The sequence below is a fragment of the Vulpes lagopus genome, chromosome 11 (genome assembly GCF_018345385.1).
Source record: "Vulpes lagopus strain Blue_001 chromosome 11, ASM1834538v1, whole genome shotgun sequence".
NCBI lineage: Eukaryota > Metazoa > Chordata > Mammalia > Carnivora > Canidae > Vulpes > Vulpes lagopus.
In genome coordinates this window covers 66,419,285-66,441,411 of record NC_054834.1, presented here as the reverse complement: position 1 = coordinate 66,441,411, position 22,127 = coordinate 66,419,285, and the positions used below count along the sequence as shown (strand labels likewise).

Here is a 22,127-nt window from a genome sequence, read left to right as displayed (position 1 = left end):
CCATACTACACTACTAGTCATCAGCTTAGTTAACTGGGACTCTTAGTCCTTTTCATTACCAGTGTTTAAAGTCTTCCTTTATTCTCTATTTCTGGAGTAATATGGTATTTATGGCTCACTGTTTATCATTTAGGAGTGCTTTGGGATACAAATAATATGGTTTAAACCATAGAGAAGTGGATGATCTCAGAGGTAGATTTGGCTCTTTTTTCCCCCCTTTTTCATACTACTGTTAACAGCTGCCTCTTTTTTTTTTTTTAAGTTGTATTATCATTTTCCCCCCGGCCTTGTGGATTTAATCAAATCACTGTAGAATTACATCATTATAAAAATTCATTCTGAATTTGTTGTTCATCAAGACTGAATTAAAGTTAATTATTATCTGCTATCTGTGAAGAAAACTTTGGCTTAACACCTGAATGGCATAAAGAACCTATATGGCCAAGAAAAAGGTTAATTAGGTTATTTTAAGCACTGTACCAGTTACCAGTATTCAAATGAATATTGAGCTTTTTCCTTTTTTTTAAAGATTTATTTATTTATTTGAGAGAGAGAGAGAGAGCATGAGCAGAGGAAGAGGGAGACAAGAAGACTTCCCCTGAGCTGGGAGCCCCACATTGGGGCTCACAACCTGAGCCACTAAAGGTTGCTAGCAGAATCTCTTTCGGTAATCTTTTTTTTTTTTTTTTTAATTTTTTATTTATTTATGATAGTCACAGAGAGAGAGAGAGAGGCAGAGACACAGGCGGAGGGAGAAGCAGGCTCCATGCACCGGGAGCCTGATGTGGGATTCGATCCCGGGTCTCCAGGATCGCGCCCTGGGCCAAAGGCAGGCGCCAAACCGCTGCGCCACCCAGGGATCCCTCGGTAATCTTTTATTAACATCATTCTTGTGGTGGTGTTTTTTTAATAAGATTTTATTTATTTATTTATTTATTTGAGAGAGAGAGCAAGAGATAGCACGAGCAGGGGAAGGGGTAGAAGGAGAGGAAGAAGCAGACTCCCTGCTGAGCAAGGAGCCTGATGTGGGACTTGAGGATCATGACCTGAGCTGAAGGCAGACATTTAACTGACTGAGCCACCCATACACCCCAGTGTTATTCCTGTGTTATTTTATGGCAGGAGTCAGCGAACTGTGGCCAGCAAACCACAAACCACAAACCATGTGCTTGTTTTTATAAATAAAGTTGTTTTATTGTTTTTTTAAAAGTTTATTTATTTATTTTTAGTAATCTCTACACTCAACATGTGGCTCAAACTCATGACCCTGATATCAAGAATTTTACTCTCTTCCAACTGATCAGCCAGGCACCCCTAAATGAAGTTATTTTAGAACATAGCCACCCCCTTCATTTGTGTGCCATCAGTGGCTACTTTTGCAGGACAACAGCAAAGCTGAGTAGTCTGCCTCAGACTGTATTGCCTGCAAGCCTTAAATATCTGACCCTTTTAACAAAAATTTGCGGATCCCTGCTTTATGATGTATGTCACTTTTGTGCATGTATTTCAGAAATTTATGTACATTTCTTTTCTCTCATATCAAATTATAATTTATGAGACCTATACTGAATCTCCTCCCTGGCTTTTCCTTATCTCATGCCTACCACCTAACCATAGGGCTTTGTACGTTGTTGGAACTTAGTTTTTAAATTGAACAAAGCCATGTATGTGTTTAATTTTTAACCATATTACTAGAGAAGTGTAATAATGTTTGTAGTATAGGTGGTAATGTTTTATAGTTCAGACTTTTAGCTAATATAGACTGGTCTTCCCAGAGAAATTCAGAAAAAGGTTCTGCTGTGCTTATATTTCTGTATTTTCAGAATAGTCTTATGTAATTCTTCTATAGTAGAAAAAAATTTTCTAATTTCTTAACCAACTTACTTTGGAATGACTTGTTATGAGCATGGAGACCTCCCCTTAATTGAAGACCGTTCTCAACATATAGTATCTTCTATTGTATATTTGAAAGTTGCTAAGAAAGGAGTTTTTTTTTTTTCCCCTTTTACTTCCAAAACTTTTTTTTTTAAAGATTTTATTTATTCATGAGAGACACAGAGAGAGAGGCAGAGACGTAGGCAGAGGGAGGAGAAGCAGACTCTATGCAAGGAGCCCGATGCGGGACTCAATCCCAGGACCCCGGGATTATGCCCTGAGCCAAAGGCAGACACTCAACTGCTGAGCCACCCAGGCATCCCCCAAAATTTTATTTAAATTCAAATTAGTTAACATATAGTGTAGTATTAGTTTCAGGAGTAGAATTTAGTGATTCATCACTTACATATAATGCCCAATGCTCATCATAACAAGTGCCCTCCTTAATACTCATCACCCATTTAACCCATCCCCCCACCCATCTCCACTCCATTAACCCTCAGTGTGTTCTCTATAGTTAAGTGTCTCTTATGGTTTGCCTCCCTCTCTGTTTTTCTTTTTTTTCCCCCTCTCTGTTTTTAATCTTTTTCTTCCCTTCTCCTATGTTCATCTGGTTTCTTACATTCCACATATGAGTGAAATCATATGGTGTTTATCTTTTCTTTGAACATACTATACTCTAGTTCCATTCATGTTACTGCAAATGGATGGCAAGGTTTTATTCTTTTTGATAGCTGAGTAATATTTCATTATATATATATATATATATATATATATATATATATATATATCACATTTTTTTTCTTTATTTTCTTTATCCATGTCCAGTTGATGGACATGTGGGCTCTTTTTATAATTTGGCTATTGTTAATAGTGTTGCAATAAACATGGGGGTGCATGTGCCCCTTCTAATCAGTATTTTTGTATCCTTTGAATAAGTACCTAGAGTGCGATTACTGGGTCATAGAGTAGTTCTATTTTTAACTTTTTGAGAAACCTCCATAGTGTGTTCCAGGGTGGCTGCACCAGTTTGCATTCCCACCAACAGTGTAAGAGGGTTCCCCTTAAGAAAGGAGACCTTAAATGTTCTAAGCCCAAGAAAAAAAAATTCTATATGTATTGTGATGGCTGTTAACTGGACATACTGTGATGTTCAATTTGTAATATAAACAAGAATTGAATCATTGTGTTTTACCTCTGAAACTAATATAATCTTGTATGTTGAGCATACATCCAAAAAAATCTAGTACTTTCTACTAGATTTATTTGCCAATCTTCTTTCTATATTCTTTATTCCCCAGGAGATATACTTTTTTTTTTTTTTTTTTTTTTTTTTTAGATTTTATTCATTCACGAGAGATACAGAGAGAGGGGCAGGCTCCCTTTTGGGAGCCAGATGCGAGACTTAATTCCAGGACCCCAGAATCACGACCTGAGCCAAAGGCAGATGCTCAACTGCTGAGGTGTCCAGGTGCTCCTGGGAGGCATACTTTAAAAATATATTGCAGGAGGGCAGCCCCGGTGGCCCAGCAGTTTGGCGCCGCTTTCAGCCTGGGGTGTGATCCTGAAGACCCAGATTGAGTCCCACGTTGGGCTCCCTGCAGGGAGCCTGGTTCTCCCTCTGCCTATGTCTCTGCCTCTCGTTGTCTCTCTCTCTCTCTGTGTGTGTCATGAATAAATAAATAAAATCTTTAAAAATATATATATATGTATATTGCAGGAGTGGGAAAAACAACTAAAATCGCAGACCCCACTTAATTATTATTTTTCTTTTTTCTTAACCAGTTCTTTCCATATATATCCATATGCCTGCAGCTTAATTGAAGTAGTAACATCATTGCTCCATTAGGAGAGGTGTTCATTCAGATAAGAAAAGAAGGGTTTGTTTTGTTTAGGTATTCTGGCCATAAAGACCTTTAGAATAAAGAATCATTTGTTTCTTTTTCTTTCTTTCTTTCCTAAGGATATATTTTGGGGAAGTTCAGCTGAATGGCTTAGGAGAAGGTATGTATCAAGGTTGAAAAGCATTTGTAGTGTTAAGAGCCCTCCTGACTTCAGAGATGGGCTTAGATGCTGCCTGTAATAATAAGTAGCTTGTGACTTTAATATATGTGATACAAGTAAGGGATCAAAAAGACAGGTAGGTAGGTGGTCCAAAGAGCTGCCAAGGAATGACTGAATTATTTTCCCCAGAGTTCTAGTAACTCAGCATTCTTTCTTGTTCTTTATATCATTGTCTGTTTTCCTAATTTTCTATAATGAGCTTGTTAAATGTTTCTGATGAGCATTAGCAGTTTTGACAAATTGAAAATAAAACCCAGAAAACCAGGAAAGCTTTATTAGAAATATCGCCTGCGAGGCCCTGGCTCTTTTCTATACTTAGTTCTGGGTGGCAGCGTAAATAGAAGTGCAGTCACTTCCGCACCTATGTAAACCGAGGGGTTTGTGTGATAAAGCCCCAGGGTCCCCTTCCTGTGTCACTGGGCGTGTGACACATTTGGGCTGGGTTGGTTAGGATTTGCTCAGACTTTAGGACTAACAGTTGTTTTTTCTCTTGGTAAGTTTATCTGGAAGTAGAATGCTGTTTTCCCTTCCAATATTAGGTCAATATAAAATAAATCAAAAGAAAAACACATACACACATAAACATATATGAAATTGAGGCCATTGCACCCATGGGACTAAGTAGATAATGCCACAGATTGTGATAAGCTGAATGATTCAGGGAAAGCCAGATTGGGGACAGTGTCAGTATTCTCTGGGGAAAAGCTAATTATGTATTTCTTCTCCTAGGTTTCCAGACAGTTCGTGTTGGGACAGTAGGCACCCCTGTGGGCACCATCACTCTTTCTTGCGCTTACAGAATTAACTTGGCATTTATGTCTACCAGGTGAGGAAAGAGCCTTGGAATCCAAAAGAGCTCCTCCAAAGATATTAAAGATAATAAAGTTTGTTTTTCCCTCAAACTCTGTGGCTAAACCTACAGTTCAGCTTTGCCATTGCTGAAATTAGTCCCCTTCTGAAAAATGACCTTGAGAGAGAGCCCAGTTTCCAGATTGGAGAATCTGAGTGTCCTAGAGCCATCAATGTAGAGTTGTGGTTTATATTTAGGGATACAGTAGTTAAGACCCTAGTGGTTGTTGCCAAAGGTATAAGGTGAGGAGTCCTCTAAAAACTTCAGGGGGGCTGACAAGGTATTCTAATAAATATTGCAATCTGCTTATTGCATTACAGGCAATTTGAGAGGACCCCACCTATCATGGGGATTATCATTGATCACTTTGTGGACCGTCCCTACCCCAGCTCCTCACCCATGCACCCCTGCAATTACAGGTGAGGAATGTGTAGGGGCTTTCCCAAACTGCAGCTAGGGAGAAGCATTCATCCTATACATAGAGGACCTTTATCAGCACTCATCAGTGGGCAGGGGGCAGTGATGGAGACCCCACATGGAGAGAAATGGAGTGATTAGCTTCCCTTCCTGCTGCTGCCTGTAAGGTATATCAAGACTTAGAATGCATAAACTGTCTCAGAAAATTCTTGGACGTTTTGGATCTAGACGGTAGTGATTTAACTTTCAATTTGATACTACTTGGAGACTATCAGAGTAGCAGTAGTTAACAATGTCCTTCACAAATTAAATGGTTTTCTGGTCACCAGTGGCACAGTTTAGTTATAGATTAGAATCAAATGTCTTCAGGCCTATGCCCAGAAAACAATTCCGTAGAGTTTGGAAAAGATGTGTATCAGGAAGGATCCTGCCTTTATATGAAGGACTTTTGAAGTTGAATAGTTCATCTTTGGAGTCAAGACTTTTGTTTCACTGCATCTCTATTGCTGACAGTTCTTTGGTCCCAAAACTGGCCAGGCTTAAGAAAATTTTCTCAAATGATGTGTCAGGTAGGATGTTTGGGTTAAAAATAAAAACTTTGGCCAACCTTTAGATGTTGTCTGGATATTTGACATTATCAAAGACTCAACACGCCTCTTGCCATAGTGAGTTCTGCCTGAAACAGCTCTTGTCACGACTTGCATCCTTATCTAACCTCCCTTTGTATCCTCTCCGTAATTGACTGCCGTCACCATAAAATTCTTGATTTATTCCCCACCCACCCCCTCCCACCCCCGCCATAGAACTGCTGGTGAGGACACTGGAGTAACATATCCTTCTGTGGAAGATTCTCAAGAAGTGTGTACCACCTCTTTTTCCACCTCCCCTCCATCTCAGGTAGGGGGAAACATGTTCTGGGGTGGCTGTAGTTATTTGGTACATATATGGGCATGAAATGGTGTCAAAATTTAGATACAATCTCTTGTGGTGGTGGTGGTGGTGGTGATGATGATTGTTTCCAGGGAGTTATTTTGAGGGGTGAAGGAGAGCCTTCTTATCCAGCAGGTAATACTGCAATGTTTCTAGTCTATAAACATGCTTTTTTTTTTATTTGAGAGAGTGTGTGTGTGTGTGTGTGTGTGTGTGTGTGTGCACACGCGCTCGCGCGCGCGCATGTGCAAATGGGGGGCGGTGGGAGGGGAGGAGGGGGAGGGAGAGAGAATCTGAAGCAGACTCTGCTCTAAGTGCAAAGAAAGCCCAGTGTGGGACTTGATCTCACCATCCTGAGATCATGACCTGAGCCAAGCCAAGAGTCAGGCTGAGCCACCCAGGTGCCCCTCTAGTCTGTAACCATTCTTAACCTACAAGATTACATGTAACCTTTACGTTCCTGGAGACATCTTAAAATTCCCTAGAAAATAAGTCACAAAATTCCAAATGCATTCTGATACCAGAGAGGTGTTCTATCCTACTCATGTTAATTTGGTAGCTACTTCACTTTTGTTTTGTTTTGTTTTTTTTTTAAATTAATTTATTTATTTATGATAGTCACAGAGAGAGAGAGAGAGAGTCAGAGGGAGAAGCAGGCTCCATGCACCGGGAGCCCGATGTGGGACTCGATCCCGGGTCTCCAGGATCTTGCCCTGGGCCAAAGGCAGGCGCTAAACCCCTTCGCCACCCAGGGATCCCAGCTACTTCACTTTTGAAGTGGTAAATATGGCTTCTAATAATGGAAGGAGCACATAAAAAAACAAAAATTATTTGACATAGAATACCAGTAAGAAACCAGCAGTGCAGTTTTTCTTAATAGTTGACACAGATTTTTGGCTATCTGCATTCTTTATCTGAACATTTTTAACCATTAACTTTTCCACTTGAGTCCATCTCCAGTGTCAAACCCAGTTTCAGTGAAACAGACTTCAGACGAGGTTCCCAGCTTCCCAAGCGGACATGCCTGTGAGACCATGTTGTATAATGTGCGTGGTACCAAGTCTGCTTCATCTAAGGAGTTGTTTGTTGCCAGATGACTGAATTTCAGGGCGCGTTTCTTCCCTTCCACCCTGAGTCATTCATCTCCCACGTCATGGCCTGCAGCTCCCTGCTCTGGGTGTTCATCTTTATCACTCCCCTCCTCTTCAACTTTCACATTAGACAGTTTCTTCTAGACCTGATCCAGTTCTGTGTTCCCTCAACTAGTCCCAGATTATCCCCTTTCACCATCTTATTTTTGGAGCCCAACAAATTAATTTACTACCCATAAATTTTTGTTTTCTGTGTTTTTTAATCAAGAAAATATTTAAATTTATTTCATTCTGAGTTAGGAGATATTGAATTAAAATTATGGTTCTAATCTGTTTCAAAAACAGAAGTTAGGCCCAAAAGTTAGCTTAAAAAAAAAAGAAAGTTAAAACAAACTAACAAACAAACCTATTCAATGTGTGTGAAGGAAATTACAAAATCCATGGGTCACTATTATTTCTATTGTCCCAGCTTAGAGTTAGAGGTTCTTGTAAAGTTGCCCAGATGGTTTGGATGAGTAGGGGGTGGGAATTGCTACTCCCTTCCCTCCATGAATGTATATAGGCATGAATGTCACCATTGCTCTGGGAGGGGGCAACTTTTGGCACTCTTACTAACATAGGGCAATACTGATCCAAAAAGAGGGGCAAGCCCACCAGAGCACTTTGGTGAAAGTAGATTATTTTTTAGATAATTAAAATGTGAATATGTTTTTTTTTTTTTAAATGTGAATATGTTAAGTTTGATGTTCATCGAAGTTTTATTTTTAAATTTTTTAAAAGATTTTTTTATTCATTTGAGAGAGAGGGAGAGCATGCAAGAACATGAGCAGTGGGGAGGGCTAGAGGGGAAAAGAGAAGCAGGGAGTCGGACAAGGGGCTCTCTTCCAGGACCCTGAGAGATTCCAGGACCCCGGGATCATGACCTGAGCCAAAGGCAGGTGCTTAATTGACTAAGCCACTCAGGTGCCCCTATGTTGTTTTATAGGTGGTAAATTCATAAATAGTAAACGACGTTGTGACTTGGGAGATAATGAGGATGGTGAGGCTGGGCCTTAACAAATCAGTTTGTCTCTTAGGTACAGTGGAAATTTGACACAACCCCAACAGTAAGGGAAAGTTAAGTAGTTCCTACATCTCCTGTTTGCACAAAATTTATGACCTGTGTAAGGGGAGCCTATCTTTCTCATGGTGTCAGTTGCCTTCTGTGTCTTGTCACAGTTTGAAAATAGATCCTACCAAGATCATATCAACATTGAGCATCCCATGGGGTGAGCCCTGTCACTACCCTCTGAGTACCTCTAGTCGAGGCTTATTACAGTTTGGTGCAGTAGTCTTCGTTTTCAACCTTAATGGTAGAACAGGGAGAGAAAATGATTTGCCAGCAGGTCTCCTCAGCATTCCTATAAATACTGAACTACTTTCTTCCTTGGTTTAACCTAGGGAATTGCATAATTGTTCAACTTCTGTTTGAGCTTTTTCCTAGAGTCCAGTAAATGCATGTTAATGTGGTGTTTGTTTTCCCAACAAAAAAGGGACCGCTGTGTCATGTGGACACAGAGTCAAATCAAGAAATAATTGTGACCATGTACCTACTACTGTGATTTCAGGTCCAACCTCCAGTTCTAAGCATTAACTAGCTAATTGGTAAGACTTAAAGGTGGAACAGCAAGATTCAAAATAATCATAATTAGCTTTGAAATCTAAGAGTTTTAAAAGTGCCCCAGCTTTTACTGCATCAAGTTCTCCTTCACCATGTGGGGCTATAAGACACACACACACACACACACACACACACACACACACACGCCTACACCTATACACAACCATTCATCCTGCCTCAGATAGTGTAGTCAAGTGTTACAGCTGGGAACCTGAGCATTTTTTTTTTTTTTTAAGATTTTATTTATTTATTTGAGAGAAGGGGGACCTGGCTGGCTCAGTCAGTAGATCAAGTCAGTAGATCAAGTAGTGATGCTTGATCTCCGGGTTGTAAGTTCAAGTCCCATATTGGACATAGAGCTTACATTTAAAAACAAACGAAGAAAATCCACCATATCTTTATTTGAGAAAGAACAGGGGGAGAGCAGGGGCAGAGAGAGAGACGCAGATTCCCCGCTGAGCACAGAGCCTAATGTGGGGCTTAGTCCCAGGACCCTGAGATCTTGAGTCTAAGTCAGATGCTTAACTGACTGAGATTCCCAGGCACCCTGGACCCGAGCATTTAAAGTTCCAGTCAACAGACGTCAGTTGTTTACATCTGTCCTTGCAGATTCTGGATCCCCAGGAAAAGGTCTCCATTCTAGCATTGTAACTTGAGCATCTTTATCCTCAGCATGTCTTGCACCTGCTCTCAAGTCCTTGCTGCTGGGGGCCATTCCCTAACACCTTTCTACCCTCTTTTGACTAAAAACACACTAATGCTTGGTTTGGGCTTCCCTCTTTTGCCAAGTCATAACAGCTTGACTCAGCTCTGTTTTCCACCTGCTCATCAGGGCAACAAGCATGCAGTGGAGCCCCCTGGGACAAATGTATCTTCTTCACACCCTTCTAAGTTGTCCTTCTAGGAAGGCAGCCATGCTGCTCTCTCCCTGCTGCACTCCCGATTTCCATTGTGCAGTTTGGCCTCCATGGCTACCACCCCTTCCGGAGTTGTTTTCACTTCTTTCTCAAGTCCCTTTTCTGTTTTCTTCTCTTGTTTTTCCTGTCTCTGTGTGTATCTGTGCACAGTGTGTGTTTACTGTCACAAAGGCACATTTTCAGACCCCTACTCCTGTGGTGACGGACACTCTGAGGGTCCCCATGGCAGGACTGGCCTTTTCCCATCAAGTGAGTCCATACTGGGAAGAAGGGGATATAATAAGATGGCATCTTTTTATTTAAAAATTATACATAAAGTACAGGGTATAGCTATTTAAATGTCCCCAAGTGTTCCTGGGAGTTATTTGAGGCTTGGTAATTGATTTTTAACAGGATGCAGCCATAGCACAGCAGCCCAAAATAGGATGTTTCGCTTGCCCCTCCTCCTACCATTGATGTAAAAAACACATGGAGTTATTTATATCTTGTTTCCAAATAAACAATCCAAGAGTGGTATTCTTTCTTTTTCAATATAAATAGGAACCCTCCCATACCCAGGGGTGATGGAGGGTGTGATTAGGGAAGACGCCTTCTGTTTCAAAGGGACCTCAAGGACAAAGGAGAAAATAGAATGACCTGGGAAAAACCAATGACTTTGGCTGCAAGTTCTGCTCGGGCTTGTGCTTTGCCAGTCCGCTGGGCTGGAAACCTCAACAGTTAGCTGAGCCCCTGGGGAAAGGGGGAGCAGGGAACTCATTTGAGGCCTTTGGAAGGCTGCAGAGCTGAGAATGTCAGTCCCACTGCAAACAAGTCTCTGCTTTCTTAGCCACAGAGTAATGGCCTGGTCTATCTTTAACATCAGGCCCCCGCCCCCACCCCACACTGTGAGGATGTGGGCTGGGATCCATTCTTTACCTCTCCATGACCTTGATCATTAGTCGTACTCTAGGATTGCCTACTTTTTCCTCCTCCTTTCCTCTGCCCCTCTTTGTTTTTCTCTTGCTTAGCTCTCAAGCTCTCGCCTTTCCTATCAGCCTGCTGCCCTGGGCGTTGGATCAGCTGACCTGGCTTACCCAGTAGTGTTTGCTGCTGGCCTAAACACCACACACCCTCATCAGGTATCTTTAGAGATGGGGATGACCCTGGGGTTCCTGTGCTGCCTCCCCTGCCCCAAGGCAGTTGAGGGGCCTCTTCACACACCACTATTTTGCTAAGTGTTCTGAAACAAAGTTCTTGTGTAGCTTTACGGACCTAGGTGACTCCAGGAGAAAGGGCCTCCTAGAGTTCAGAAAGGAAAGAAGAGCTTCCAAGTGTTTTCTCCCTCTTTCCTTTCCTTCTGTAGTCCTTAACCACGCATGACTCCTGTTAGCTGAGTCCCAGAGAAGACGTAGATCCGAGGTTTCCCGCCCACTTGGGGGCAGCACTGGTGGTGGAAAAGCTCCAAGGCACCTACCACCGCCCTAGACCAAGTTCCCCTCTTGCCTGACACTGCCATTATTCACTGTATTCCTCCCTTTTCCCCCAAAGCTCATGGTTCCCGGGAAGGAAGGTGGGGTACCCCTTGCTCCCAACCAACCTGCTCACGGTGCCCAGGCTGACCAGGAGAGACTGGCAACCTACACCCCTTCTGACGGGGCCCACTGCGCTGTCACACCTTCCAGCAGGTGAGTTCACAGCCTGGCTGCTTGGGCACCCAGGGACCCATCCTCCCTGACACATATGCTTATTGGGCGTCAGTCAGTAAAGAATCGCTTTCAGCATTGCTTCAGGCCTGGCACTTAGACCCCAAATTTGGAATTCTTAAAGTCCTCCCTAAGAACCTTATATTGTGGCAGGTATGTAAGGAAGCAGCCCCGGGCTTGCTGTTAATAGCCAACAGCAGGGGCCTAGTTCTTATCACCCTCATCTGGTGAAGGAGCCTTTTGGATGTGTGTGTGTGTGTGTGTGTGTGTGTGTGTGTGTGTGTGTGTGTGTGTTTCTCCCACCTCAAGATTTCTTCCCTTGGAGTCAGTCCTCAGTGTTTCCTAAGGACCCATGCAGGGGGTTTGCTATGACCCTAAAGTTGGGGGCTACTGTGTACCTGTGCTGGTAGTTAGGATTTTTTTCCCCCCTGTTATGTTAGTCCCTCATGGAGATTCTTTAGAAACAGCTGTTTGTCTTCATTAAAGATTTGTAAAAATCTTTGTCTTTTCTGATTACAGAAGTGATACATTCTGTAAATTTCAGATTAATGAAGACAGTGATGAGGTAGAGCATGAAGGTTCTCACACTCCTGCCCTGCGCAAGTCCCCACTGTTACTACTTTTTCAAAGTTGAGAAGACCTCAGAGGGTTAAGTAATTTGCCAAAGAGCACGTAGCTCACAATATGGCCAGGCGCAAGCTGAGCTCCTCTTGCCCTTATACTCGGAGTTCCGCCCGGGGACAATGAGGCTGTCCCGACCTGCCCTGCCCTCCCTTGACTGTAAGGCCCTGGAGATCAGACGTTGACTGCCCCATCACATCCTAAATGAATTTGTGGATAATAGAAATTTTTGGTATTTTTTTTCATTCCCACAGTGGAGTGGTAGGAGGGAAATTATTTATGAAGATCTTTTTGTGGCATCCATCAGAAAAAAATAACGACTTTCATTCCTGGTTTCCCAAATTTCCATCCTTTTATCCCTCCCCCTGTCAGATAACCAAAGGAAGATCCTGTTAGTCGTTTACACTCTAGTTTTCTGAGCTTTGACTCCAAGGGAATGTCTGGGAGCAGCTAGAGATAGAGGACCCTATCTCTTTGCCGTAGGGGGTTCTTAAATGGGCAGCCAAATGAAATGTGTCATTAAAAGACTTTGCTGAACAGACGGTTGATTGGGGGTGATGAGAAGAAATGTGGTATGGAGCATAGGACCTCAGCCCGTGCGTCATGGGCGGAGAAAGCTCTGGCTATCTAAAGAGCCAAATTTGGGACTCTCAAGTTAGAATAATGACACTGCCTCTTGTGAGGTAAGGCTTAAATTTAACATGGTGCTATAAACTCTAAACACTGTAAATGATTCCTTCTTACGGTAATTTTAGATAACAAAACAAAAAGGCAGAGAAAAGCTTAAAGCTTGAGTCTGCTTATGTCGTAGATTAATGTTAAAATCACAGTTGTTTATGAGCACTGCTTACCTGTATGCATGATTGCTATATGCTTGGTAACTGATGTTTATCAATGGTATTTTAGATTAAATTTAATGTAAGCTTTACACAGCTTACTGAGTTTCATTCACATGTGCCTCATTTTTAGTTGCTTCCAGTAGTGCAGTCCTCTGCTCTCAACTCAGAAGAGAGGGTGGCAGTGGCAGCAGCCAGACCCCATGTTGCCATTTCCCATGTGGGTAGGTTGGTGGGGGGACATTCCTGCCCTGGACTGCAGCCTTACCAACAGGTTTATGGGAACCAAGCAGGCTCTGCTGTGGTTTGAGAGTGAGTACCAACACTGTCTTTCTTCTCCAGCGAGGATACTGAAACTGTATCAAACAGCAGTGAGGGCCGGGCATCCCCCCACGATGTCTTGGAGACCATCTTTGTCCGAAAAGTGGGGGCTTTTGTCAACAAACCCATCAACCAGGTGATTTTTCTGGCACTACCACCTGTGAGAATATCTGAGCCCTTAGAGTGAGGCCTGAGGGACAGGGCTCTTAACCTAGGGTCTGTGTGACCCCTGAAACTGCATGCAAAATGTGTGTGTGTGTGTGTATGTGTGTGTGTTTGCACGCGCACGTGCGTACCTGTGTGCACATTTTTTTGGAGGAGGGTTAATAACCTGTGACACCCCCGCCAGAAGAAGTTCACAGCTTTTGTTCTGTGATCGTATAAGCCTCCCATAGGAGAGGGTGACTGGGCCCCATTTGGTACAGACACCTTTCACTGAAGTGTCAGTATCTCAGCCTTCCTCAAAATAAGTAATTCCCCCTCAGCTCTGCAATGCAGAATAGTTACCAAATCGCTGTGGGTCAGGCTTCCAAAGCTGATTCCCAGGGTCATGGGGAGCGCTACCCCTGTTTATGCTGTGGGTATATGATGGGAGATGGGAGATTCAGGGTTCTCTGACAGGATAGGACCCAGAGGATGGTGTGATCAGCCTGGCTGTGTGAATCTGCTGGGCCACAGAGAAAGCCTATAAGCTGAGCCAGGGGTGGGCACTAAAATTTCCATGTCCTTTCAGGTGACCCTGACCAGTCTGGACATACCCTTTGCCATGTTTGCTCCCAAGAATTTGGAGCTGGAGGATGCTGATCCCATGGTGAGTCCCCCTTTGACTAAAGTTAACAGTCAGATGGTGCTGTGCTTGTTGTCTTACTGGACAAGGCACTGTTCCTTCAGAGACCACTGGCTGTGCTCCTGGGCTTATAGATTTTCAGCCAGTGTTGGTTTCCTTACAAAACCTTTGACTGTTAACAGCAGCTTGCACCCAGTGCATGGAACCAGCCCATACCTCCACCTTATTCTGAAACAGGTGAATCCTCCAGATTCCCCAGAGACTGAATCTCCTCTCCAGGGCAGCCTGCACTCTGATGGCTCCAGTGGGGGCAGCAGTGGCAATACCCATGATGACTTTGTTATGATCGACTTCGTAAGTTGCCATCACTTTCCTTGACCTTTGCTGCCATGGGGGAAATAAACCTAGACGCGTCCAGGGTTCTTGAACAGGACTTCCTTCACAAGGATCAAATGGGCTGGTCTAGACAGAGGGGATGGGACAGGTGGGCATCTCGCTGTGCAGTTTATGTGGGGAACCTGCCCTCATACCCTGCTTGGGGACACACTTGGAGGCCCATGAGCAAGAAGGCATTTTGTGCCATATCTTTTTTTTTCTTTTTTTGTGCCATATCTTGGGTTGAAATTCAACTCTAAATGAGGATTGCTGATGATATCCATGCAGGTCCTATTCCTGCCTGAGTGGATGACCCTTTGCTAAGGAAAAGAGTTTGAGGGAAGGGAATAATTAACCTTACCATGGGAGAGGAGTATAGCACCAGGACTAGAGCTCAGCTGCCCAGAAGAGAAAGGCATAGCAATTCCTTTCCCTAAGATGAACCTGGAGAAACCATTTCTCTGATAATTACTGGAAGGAAAGAGGATTGTTCATAGCTTCTTTCCCGTGATTTTCTTCTGTTATGTAAGGCAAACTAAACTGAGTCTGTCTTGTTTTTGAAGAAACCAGCTTTTTCTAAAGACGACATTCTTCCGATGGACTTGGGGACCTTCTATCGTGAATTTCAGAATCCTCCTCAGCTGAGCAGCCTCTCCATAGATATCGGGGCACAGTCCATGGCTGAGGACTTGGTATGGAAACCCCTTCCCCTGGGTTACCTCATCCTGTGACCTCCTATCCTCTTTTGATGGTCATTCCTGTTCCAAAGGCCTAGAAATTTCTTCCTGTTACTCCCCCAACTCCCACACCTCCCTGTAACAGGAAAGAGATACTTTAGATCCTTATCTTCTGTTGATCACACTTGAGGTTTGCATTGTGCCTGGCAATCGTTATCTTGAAATTGCTTGCATTGACTTCCTCCTCTTCTGTCCACGCTCACCATTACTTCCCATCCCTGCTGTTCAGTGTCTGAGGTCTTCTGCTGCCTCTGGCCACTAAACCAAGCTGCTCCAGGAGCTCTTGCATTCAGCTGTTCAGTTTCTCAGGCAGACACCAGGGGCACAGGGCAGAAGAAACATGAGGTCCTGAGTATTGGTGTACTTGCCCTTTCCTCGAAGGGCTCATTCTCGATTCAGCTAGCAGTTTTCAAGCTTAGCCAGATATCCTGAGACTGACTGTAATCCCTACATCTATGTTTAATGTATTTCCCATGTCCAAAGGGCAGTGGAGCACCCTGCACAGCTACAAACTCCAGGTGTCCTATGGCTCCACCCAGCCTATTCCCAGGATGTTGCCAGACCAGACACAGTGGTTGGGTGGTGAAGAGTTTATTATAGTGAGAAGTACACTCGAGAAGTGAGAGCTGGCAAGCTCGGGAGAGTTGTGCACCCAGGATTTGGGTCTCTGTCTTTTATTGACAGTTATTAACTGGGGGGAGGGGGGGATATTTATTATTTGGAAAGAAGATTTCTTGGGGAGTAGGTTTTCACACCTTTTCTCCCTCACTAGATCAGGGTCTCCAGTCTTCTTTGTCTTTGGCCTGTCTGGTTTGATCTGGCTTCTTGTGGCTTTGTTTTTGGAGTGCTGCTGGCCAGAATAGACCTCTGACTTTCCCCAATAGCTTTTCCCCTTTTCCCTCTTTGCTGGCCCCCACGCATCCTATTAAAACCTAACTAGCTACTTACTCTAACACCACAAGATATCAGACCTTCTACCTGAGGTGGGAATGTCACCTTCCATAGCAACATTAGAGGAATAGCTCTAGTAGGAATAGGAATCTTGGAATATCTGCTCTTGATTTGCTTGAAACAGAAAAGCATGCTCAGTAATAACAATACTATAACAATATCGTTATTATTAACATTTAGTGAGGCTTTCTAGGTACCAGGCATTTTTCTAAGTGCTTTACACGAATCTTCAATAATCCTAAGAGGTAGCTTTTCTTATCCCAGTTTACAGATGAGAAAACCGACCTTGTAAACAAATAACTTGCCCGTGGTCACACTGAGCTGGCAACACACAGCTTTGATCCTAGAGTCTGGCTTCTGATTTTAGGCTTTTAATCACTGACTCCCTGGCTTCTCATTGGAAACCTGCTTGGAAGAAACCAGCTCATGAAGGCTCTGAGGGTGATTCTGCAGGCAGGAGTGGTCCGTCGCCCCTGCCTCCCGAAGCGGCCCTGGTGTTCCCAATGTGCCTGCCACCTGCCAGTTCGGGGGCGGGACAGTGCCCACCTCTCCCCAGTACCTTGTGCCAGTTAGGAGCTCTCCCGTCTGTGGTGGTCAAACTCTTCAGATACACATTCATCAGACAGCACCTGATTAGGGTTAAATTTTTATACATAGTTGATACTTGAGGGCAGTTAAACTTAACTCCTCAGATTCTGTTTTCTTGTTTATTGATTTCTCTCGACTCTCTAACGCACCCCTGTCTCAGCTGATATTCCTAGGCCTCACCACAGACCTGCTGAGTCAGACTCTCTTGGGAGTGTGGTGGGGACGGCCTTGTTCACATGCCCCCAAGGCATTCTGCTGCCCAGCACAGGTCATGAATAACTCTCGTAAACTTTTCTTAATCTGTAGCATGCTGAGCCTACTGTTTCATTCTAGTGTCAGCCTGATCTGTGCCAAAGGTAATTTCTCTGTGTCATCCTGTTGTTGGCATGGCCCTTTTCTAGCTCGTACAGTATGTGGCCCACTTGGATCCCCTTGGCTGTTCCGCCAAGTCCCTGAGCCCCCCACAGGCCCTGCTGGACACAAGCCCCCTTCCCGGTGGCTGCCCCACTGCCCTGCATCTCCTGCTGTCCCGGCCAGCAGTGCTGAGCTGAACTGTGTCCTGTGATCCCTTCTTCAGCCCAGGGGCCTGGGCCAGCTGTCTCTGCAGGACCCTACCTGAATAAGCAGCTCTTCTCTCCCCTCCTGGTACAGGACTCACTACCAGAGAAGCTGGCTGTGCACGAGAAGAATGTCCGAGAGTTTGATGCCTTTGTAGAAACCCTGCAGTAAAAGTTGGTGTCCTCAAGTACCAGCAGCATCCCCTTTCTGTGGTCCCACTCATCAGCTGCTCCCCTCCCTCATCTTGCTCCAGGTGGAGGAGAGGCTGGTGTCCCCCATGGGGACCCGGAAGTCCCTGCTCTCACACCTCCTGGAGACTCTATGGCAGCAGGCAAGCCCGGTGATAGCATTTGAGAGGACTCATCCCCTGGCCTTGGGGATCAGAAGACCCTTTAGGAACAAAAGGGCCCTCGGCAGGGCCATCTGCTCACACCGCCCATCAGCACCTGCTTCACAAAGGCTGTCATCCTGTTCCTCCTACCGACCCCCTGCCCTGGGTCCGCCCTGCAGCTGGCCCTTTGCTGGCCTGCCGTTTACCACTTGACATTCCAGCTGGTGGCCCGGACCTAGTGTGGAGGCAGAAAGAGGAAGGAGACAGTGCTGGGAGGAAGAAGGAAGGGCTCCTTCAGGCTCTTTTTTTTGTCCCTTTTGGTTTGCTGTCTTCTTCCCTCCCTCCCTCTCTCTGCCCCTGTGCCTGCACTTTTGGCAGTATGACAGGCCTCTTGCCCAAGGTGGTGAGAACTGCAAAGTCAGCCATTCCCACCATCTCCACAGAGACCCTGAGCAGCCCTGGCTGCTGGCTGTGCTCAGCAGCTCAGCTCCATTGAAAGAAACAGAAGCCTAGGTCTCCAGGGTTCTGTCATTGGGAATTGCAGCGAAGTTTCTTTTTCTCTCCTTCCTCCCCCTGTTGCTCTCCTTGGTTATAAGACATGATAAATATTTATTACTTTCAGAGAAATCAGATATTTTATAGAGAAAATATGTTTGAGGTTAGATGTTTTCACTTGGGGAAGGTGGAGGGCCTCTTCCTGGGGTATGGCCTCCTCTGTGGAGGCTCCTCAGAATCTGGGTTGCTGCTCTGAGGATCTTCCTTCCCATATACATAAGGTGGGATCCAAGAATAGGGCTGGCTGAGAGCGATGGAACCTCCCAGAATCGCTGCACTTGAACTGATGACAGGCTTTACCTTAGTCTTCTGCGTATTCCTGGTGAGAGCCTTGAGTCTCTCCCAGCTTCTGCAGAGTAACTGACTCCATTCTGGCAGCCCAGGAAGTCTTGGGTGCTAAATGCATATAACTCTGTGAGTACAGTTCTCCAGAGTTGTGTGCAGTGCACATATGATGCATTGTATGTGCCCCACTGTGGCCCCAAGGAAGGCCAGATGGGCCCCTCTTTCTGGAGGGACTTGTTCCTGTTTCTCAGGGCTAGGTTATGGGCCTTTTCCTCTTTCTACCTGGGCCTGGCCACCACCTTTCTTTAATCCCAGGGTCTGCACCCCTCCCTGAGGTTTACTAGCTGGATTGGTTCCTTGTTGAGAAACCAAAGCTAGGCAGATGATTGACTTAACCATTTAGGTATTGTTACTTAAGTCAGTCAAGCACCTAGCCTCATGTACCTGCCACCTGTCCCTCTCCCAGCCTGACTGGCAGTCCTGGCTGAGGCAAAATTCCTTCTGGCCCACCTGGGCTATTCACTGGCAGCAGCTGTTCTGCAGTGGAGCAGGTGGTCCTCAATGGCTTGTTAATAAATGCATGTGACATTGTTCCCACCTACAAGGCTGAATGCTGGAGGGGGCTCTGATACTGTTTCAGGTGGGCTGAGCCCCACCCCTGTTGCATGCGTTCTGCTGCCACAAAGAAATGTTCCCAGCAGCAGTATCCAACTGGCCCTCATATCTGGGCCAGAGTATACCCATGGCCTGCTAAACCAATCCAGATTTACTCCCGAGGCCCCAGTGCTGAGAAGGGTGAAGCCGTGGTAAAGCTATTGATTGCCCCTGCCCCCATGTCTTACCACAGTATCTCAGCCACTGGCCTCCTCCTGAGGAGGCCACAGGAAGGCCTGTTAGCTATTGTCCTCTTTGACTCCTGATTGTTGGCCTTTACAGGCAGCAGCCTTTCCTTTAGAACCCCATCAGTGAGAGGCCAGGGAGGCTGAGCCCTGAGCTGAGCCTGGGAGGAGCAGAGCAACTGTCAAGGCTGGCCCTTGCCCCTCAGCCCCATACACTGACAGGGATGAGCCCTAGACTGACTCTGGTAGCACCCCGGGGACAGGGTTGGGGCCTGTCACCCGTCTCCAGGTGGCAGGGTCCCTCCCCCTCCTCCAGCCCACCTTGTTTGGAAATACTGAGATATACTTTAAAATGTATTCAAGAGATTTCCAATAAATTTTTTCTGTACTTTACAGCCTCCTGTCCTGCAAGTTGTTTAAAATGCTAACCCCGCACTCCCACTTCTCTGCAGGTCCTGCCTGCCTGGTAACTGTTCGGCCCCTCCGTGGAAGGGGAAGGAAGGGCAGAATGGCTTCCCCGTCAGGCAGGTCTTGGCCACCTAGCAGCTGTAGAGCCTCACTTCCCTTGGCTGTAAGTTCCCATTTGGGGGGCTTCTTTGTGGGTAGTCCATGAGATAATGTGCGTGAAGTCGACATGCACCACAGTGTCCACCTTAGAGGCCATCAGCATCAGCTCTTTGTGGCCCCCCCGGGCAGCACAGCCCACCACTCAGCCTGGAGCTGTAGCTTTTGGCTCAGGCCTCTGCTGTGTTTCCAGCAGGGCTAGACAGGGAATGTGGGCTCCGTAAAACTGCCCTCTATCTGTTTGCTAATCTAGGATGAGGAGTCCTGGCCCAGCAAACCAGACAGAGGGGAGGGGATTGAGTGAAGTATCAGGAAGTCAGGGGCCTGTCAAGGGCAGTTTGTTCAGCTGCCCCAATCTGATAGGCCGAGCCAGACACTAAGGTGGTCCCCGAGAAGTCACAAGTAGAAGAGCCTTGTGGGAATTATTCCTGCCTGGCCTCTTGGGAGCTTCTGTGGCAGGCATCTCGGCCCTGGTAGAGCTAGCTCCTGACTCCTACCTTGTGCCTGTGCTGAACGACAGGAGTGGGAGGGAGGTGGAGCTAGTGTCCCAGAGGCAGAGATGGTTCTAGAGGCAAGGGACTAACTGCCTGACAGACCAGGGCAACTATTGTGTGGGTTGCCTCCCTGCCCCTTCAGGCTGAAGCTAGGGCAGAAAATGGAAAATTCTAAATTCAGCCAAAACCTAGGGCTGAAAAGAATGAGGCAGCCCACTGCTGCTGTTGCAGGCCCTGGGCCCTACCTTGTTAGCTAACTGCCCCTGTCATTGGCCGTGATAACTGTGCTGCCAGTTGGGACAGTCACCCAACCCTGAGTCAGAAACAGTGAAGAGACTGTCCATTGTGTCTTTGCCTCCAGTTGGGATTCCCCCACAAAAGCAAAGTGTTCACTTGCCCTGTGTCTCATGATGGTGTCCTATCCCTTTAAAGCATCTCCCGACACTGCCCCCAGAGACCTGCTGTTGCCAAGGCAGGGGGAAACTGGCTCTTGAGTCACTCAGCAGAGGCCCTGCCAGGAGCCCAACCAGAGTAAACAGCTCTCCTGGTGTCCTGCTCCCCTCTGTTTCCCTGGGATACTGCTGCCCTGTTGTAAGCAGTCACCCAGCGTAGAGCTGAGCAGAACTGGTGAGAGGCTGCCCATGCCTTCTGCTGGAGCTGCCTGGACGAGGGCCGGTTGTACAATGAAACTAGTTTCCTACAGCTCCATGCCTGTTTTTTTTTTTTTTTTTTAATTTTTATTTATTTATGATAGTCACACAGAGAGAGAGAGAGAGAGGCAGAGGGAGAAGTAGGCTCCATGCACCGGGAGCCCGACATGGGATTCGATCCTGGGTCTCCAGGATCACGCCCTGGGCCAAAGGCAGGCGCTAAACTGCTGCGCCACCCAGGGATCCCTCCGTGCCTGTTTTTAACCTCGGTCTTAGCACCACTGCTTGATCCTGCAGCTCTGGCTGGGCTCCCCTGAGGCCACCATTACCTGATTGCAACCAACAGGCAGGCAGCAGACAGGTGGAACTTGACCTTGACCACCGTGCCAAGTGAAATTCTGGCCTGCCCTCCCAGTAACAAACCATTATCTTTAAAAATTGTGGTAAAATACACAGAACTTAAAGTTTACCATCTTAATTTTTAAAGCACAGCAAAACCTGCTCAAGAAAGGAAAGGAAAACTGGCCATCTCCTAGCCGGTATGGGCCTGGGTGGCAGGTGGAAATAGCCAAGGCTCTCAGGCTGGAGGGAGGGTGGGGAGAAGCGGATGGTCACACAAGGCTTCTAATCCTAGCAGCTACGTGAGGTTGGGACCATCTCCCCATTCCTCTGAAACAATGATCCTTCTGGTCACCACCGGGCACTTGCTCTGTTGTGCCCTGTGTGCATTTCTGATCCTCAGAGAAATGAAGAGACAGTCTCAGGTGGGCTGGTAATACGGCTGTTACTGTTTGGAGCTGGTGGAGGGTGATGGCACTGGGACTCAAGCCCAAGTCTGACTCTAAAGCCTACGCTGCTGTCACCACAGTGCCCTCTGTTCAGGGACAGAAGAGCCGCTGGTCATGGGACACAGCACTTGGTGGCCAGTTGGAATGCTGCACATGTACAACACGGAGGGTCACCGTTCACATGTCCGAGGCTGGAAGATGCTAGAAAGTTGGCTTCACACCCACTCAAGGGAACAAGACGAAGAAGGAAGGGGTCAGATGGACTAGGGAGGGGACTTCCTGAGGCCCCACCTGTTCATCTTCCACAACCACACACTTCCCACCCGCTCTGAGTCTCCAGGCGTACTTCCTAACACCCAGG

At 46.0% G+C, this 22,127-nt stretch overlaps 1 protein-coding gene across 11 annotated transcripts in view; it reads left to right on the top strand.

Annotated features, from left to right (window-relative positions):
* ATG13 (autophagy related 13) overlaps positions 1-19,663 on the top strand; it is a 52,563-nt gene extending 32,900 nt beyond the window's left edge. For 5 of the 11 annotated variants that reach the window (XM_041773890.1, XM_041773887.1, XM_041773888.1 and 2 more), the window contains 12 exons: positions 3,839-3,879; positions 4,669-4,765; positions 5,110-5,208; positions 6,010-6,103; positions 9,955-10,053; positions 10,812-10,922; positions 11,332-11,468; positions 13,286-13,400; positions 13,998-14,075; positions 14,289-14,405; positions 14,990-15,118; positions 17,354-19,663. In XM_041773890.1, the coding sequence (XP_041629824.1) occupies positions 3,839-3,879; positions 4,669-4,765; positions 5,110-5,208; positions 6,010-6,103; positions 9,955-10,053; positions 10,812-10,922; positions 11,332-11,468; positions 13,286-13,400; positions 13,998-14,075; positions 14,289-14,405; positions 14,990-15,118; positions 17,354-17,431 (1,195 nt within the window). In that variant the 3' untranslated portion in view covers positions 17,432-19,663. The remainder of the gene's footprint in view (positions 1-3,838; positions 3,880-4,668; positions 4,766-5,109; positions 5,209-6,009; positions 6,104-9,954; positions 10,054-10,811; positions 10,923-11,331; positions 11,469-13,285; positions 13,401-13,997; positions 14,076-14,288; positions 14,406-14,989; positions 15,119-17,353) is intronic. The other 6 variants (XM_041773892.1, XM_041773893.1, XM_041773895.1 and 3 more) reach the window with 6 other exon arrangements.
* The last annotated feature ends 2,464 nt before the right edge of the window (positions 19,664-22,127 follow it).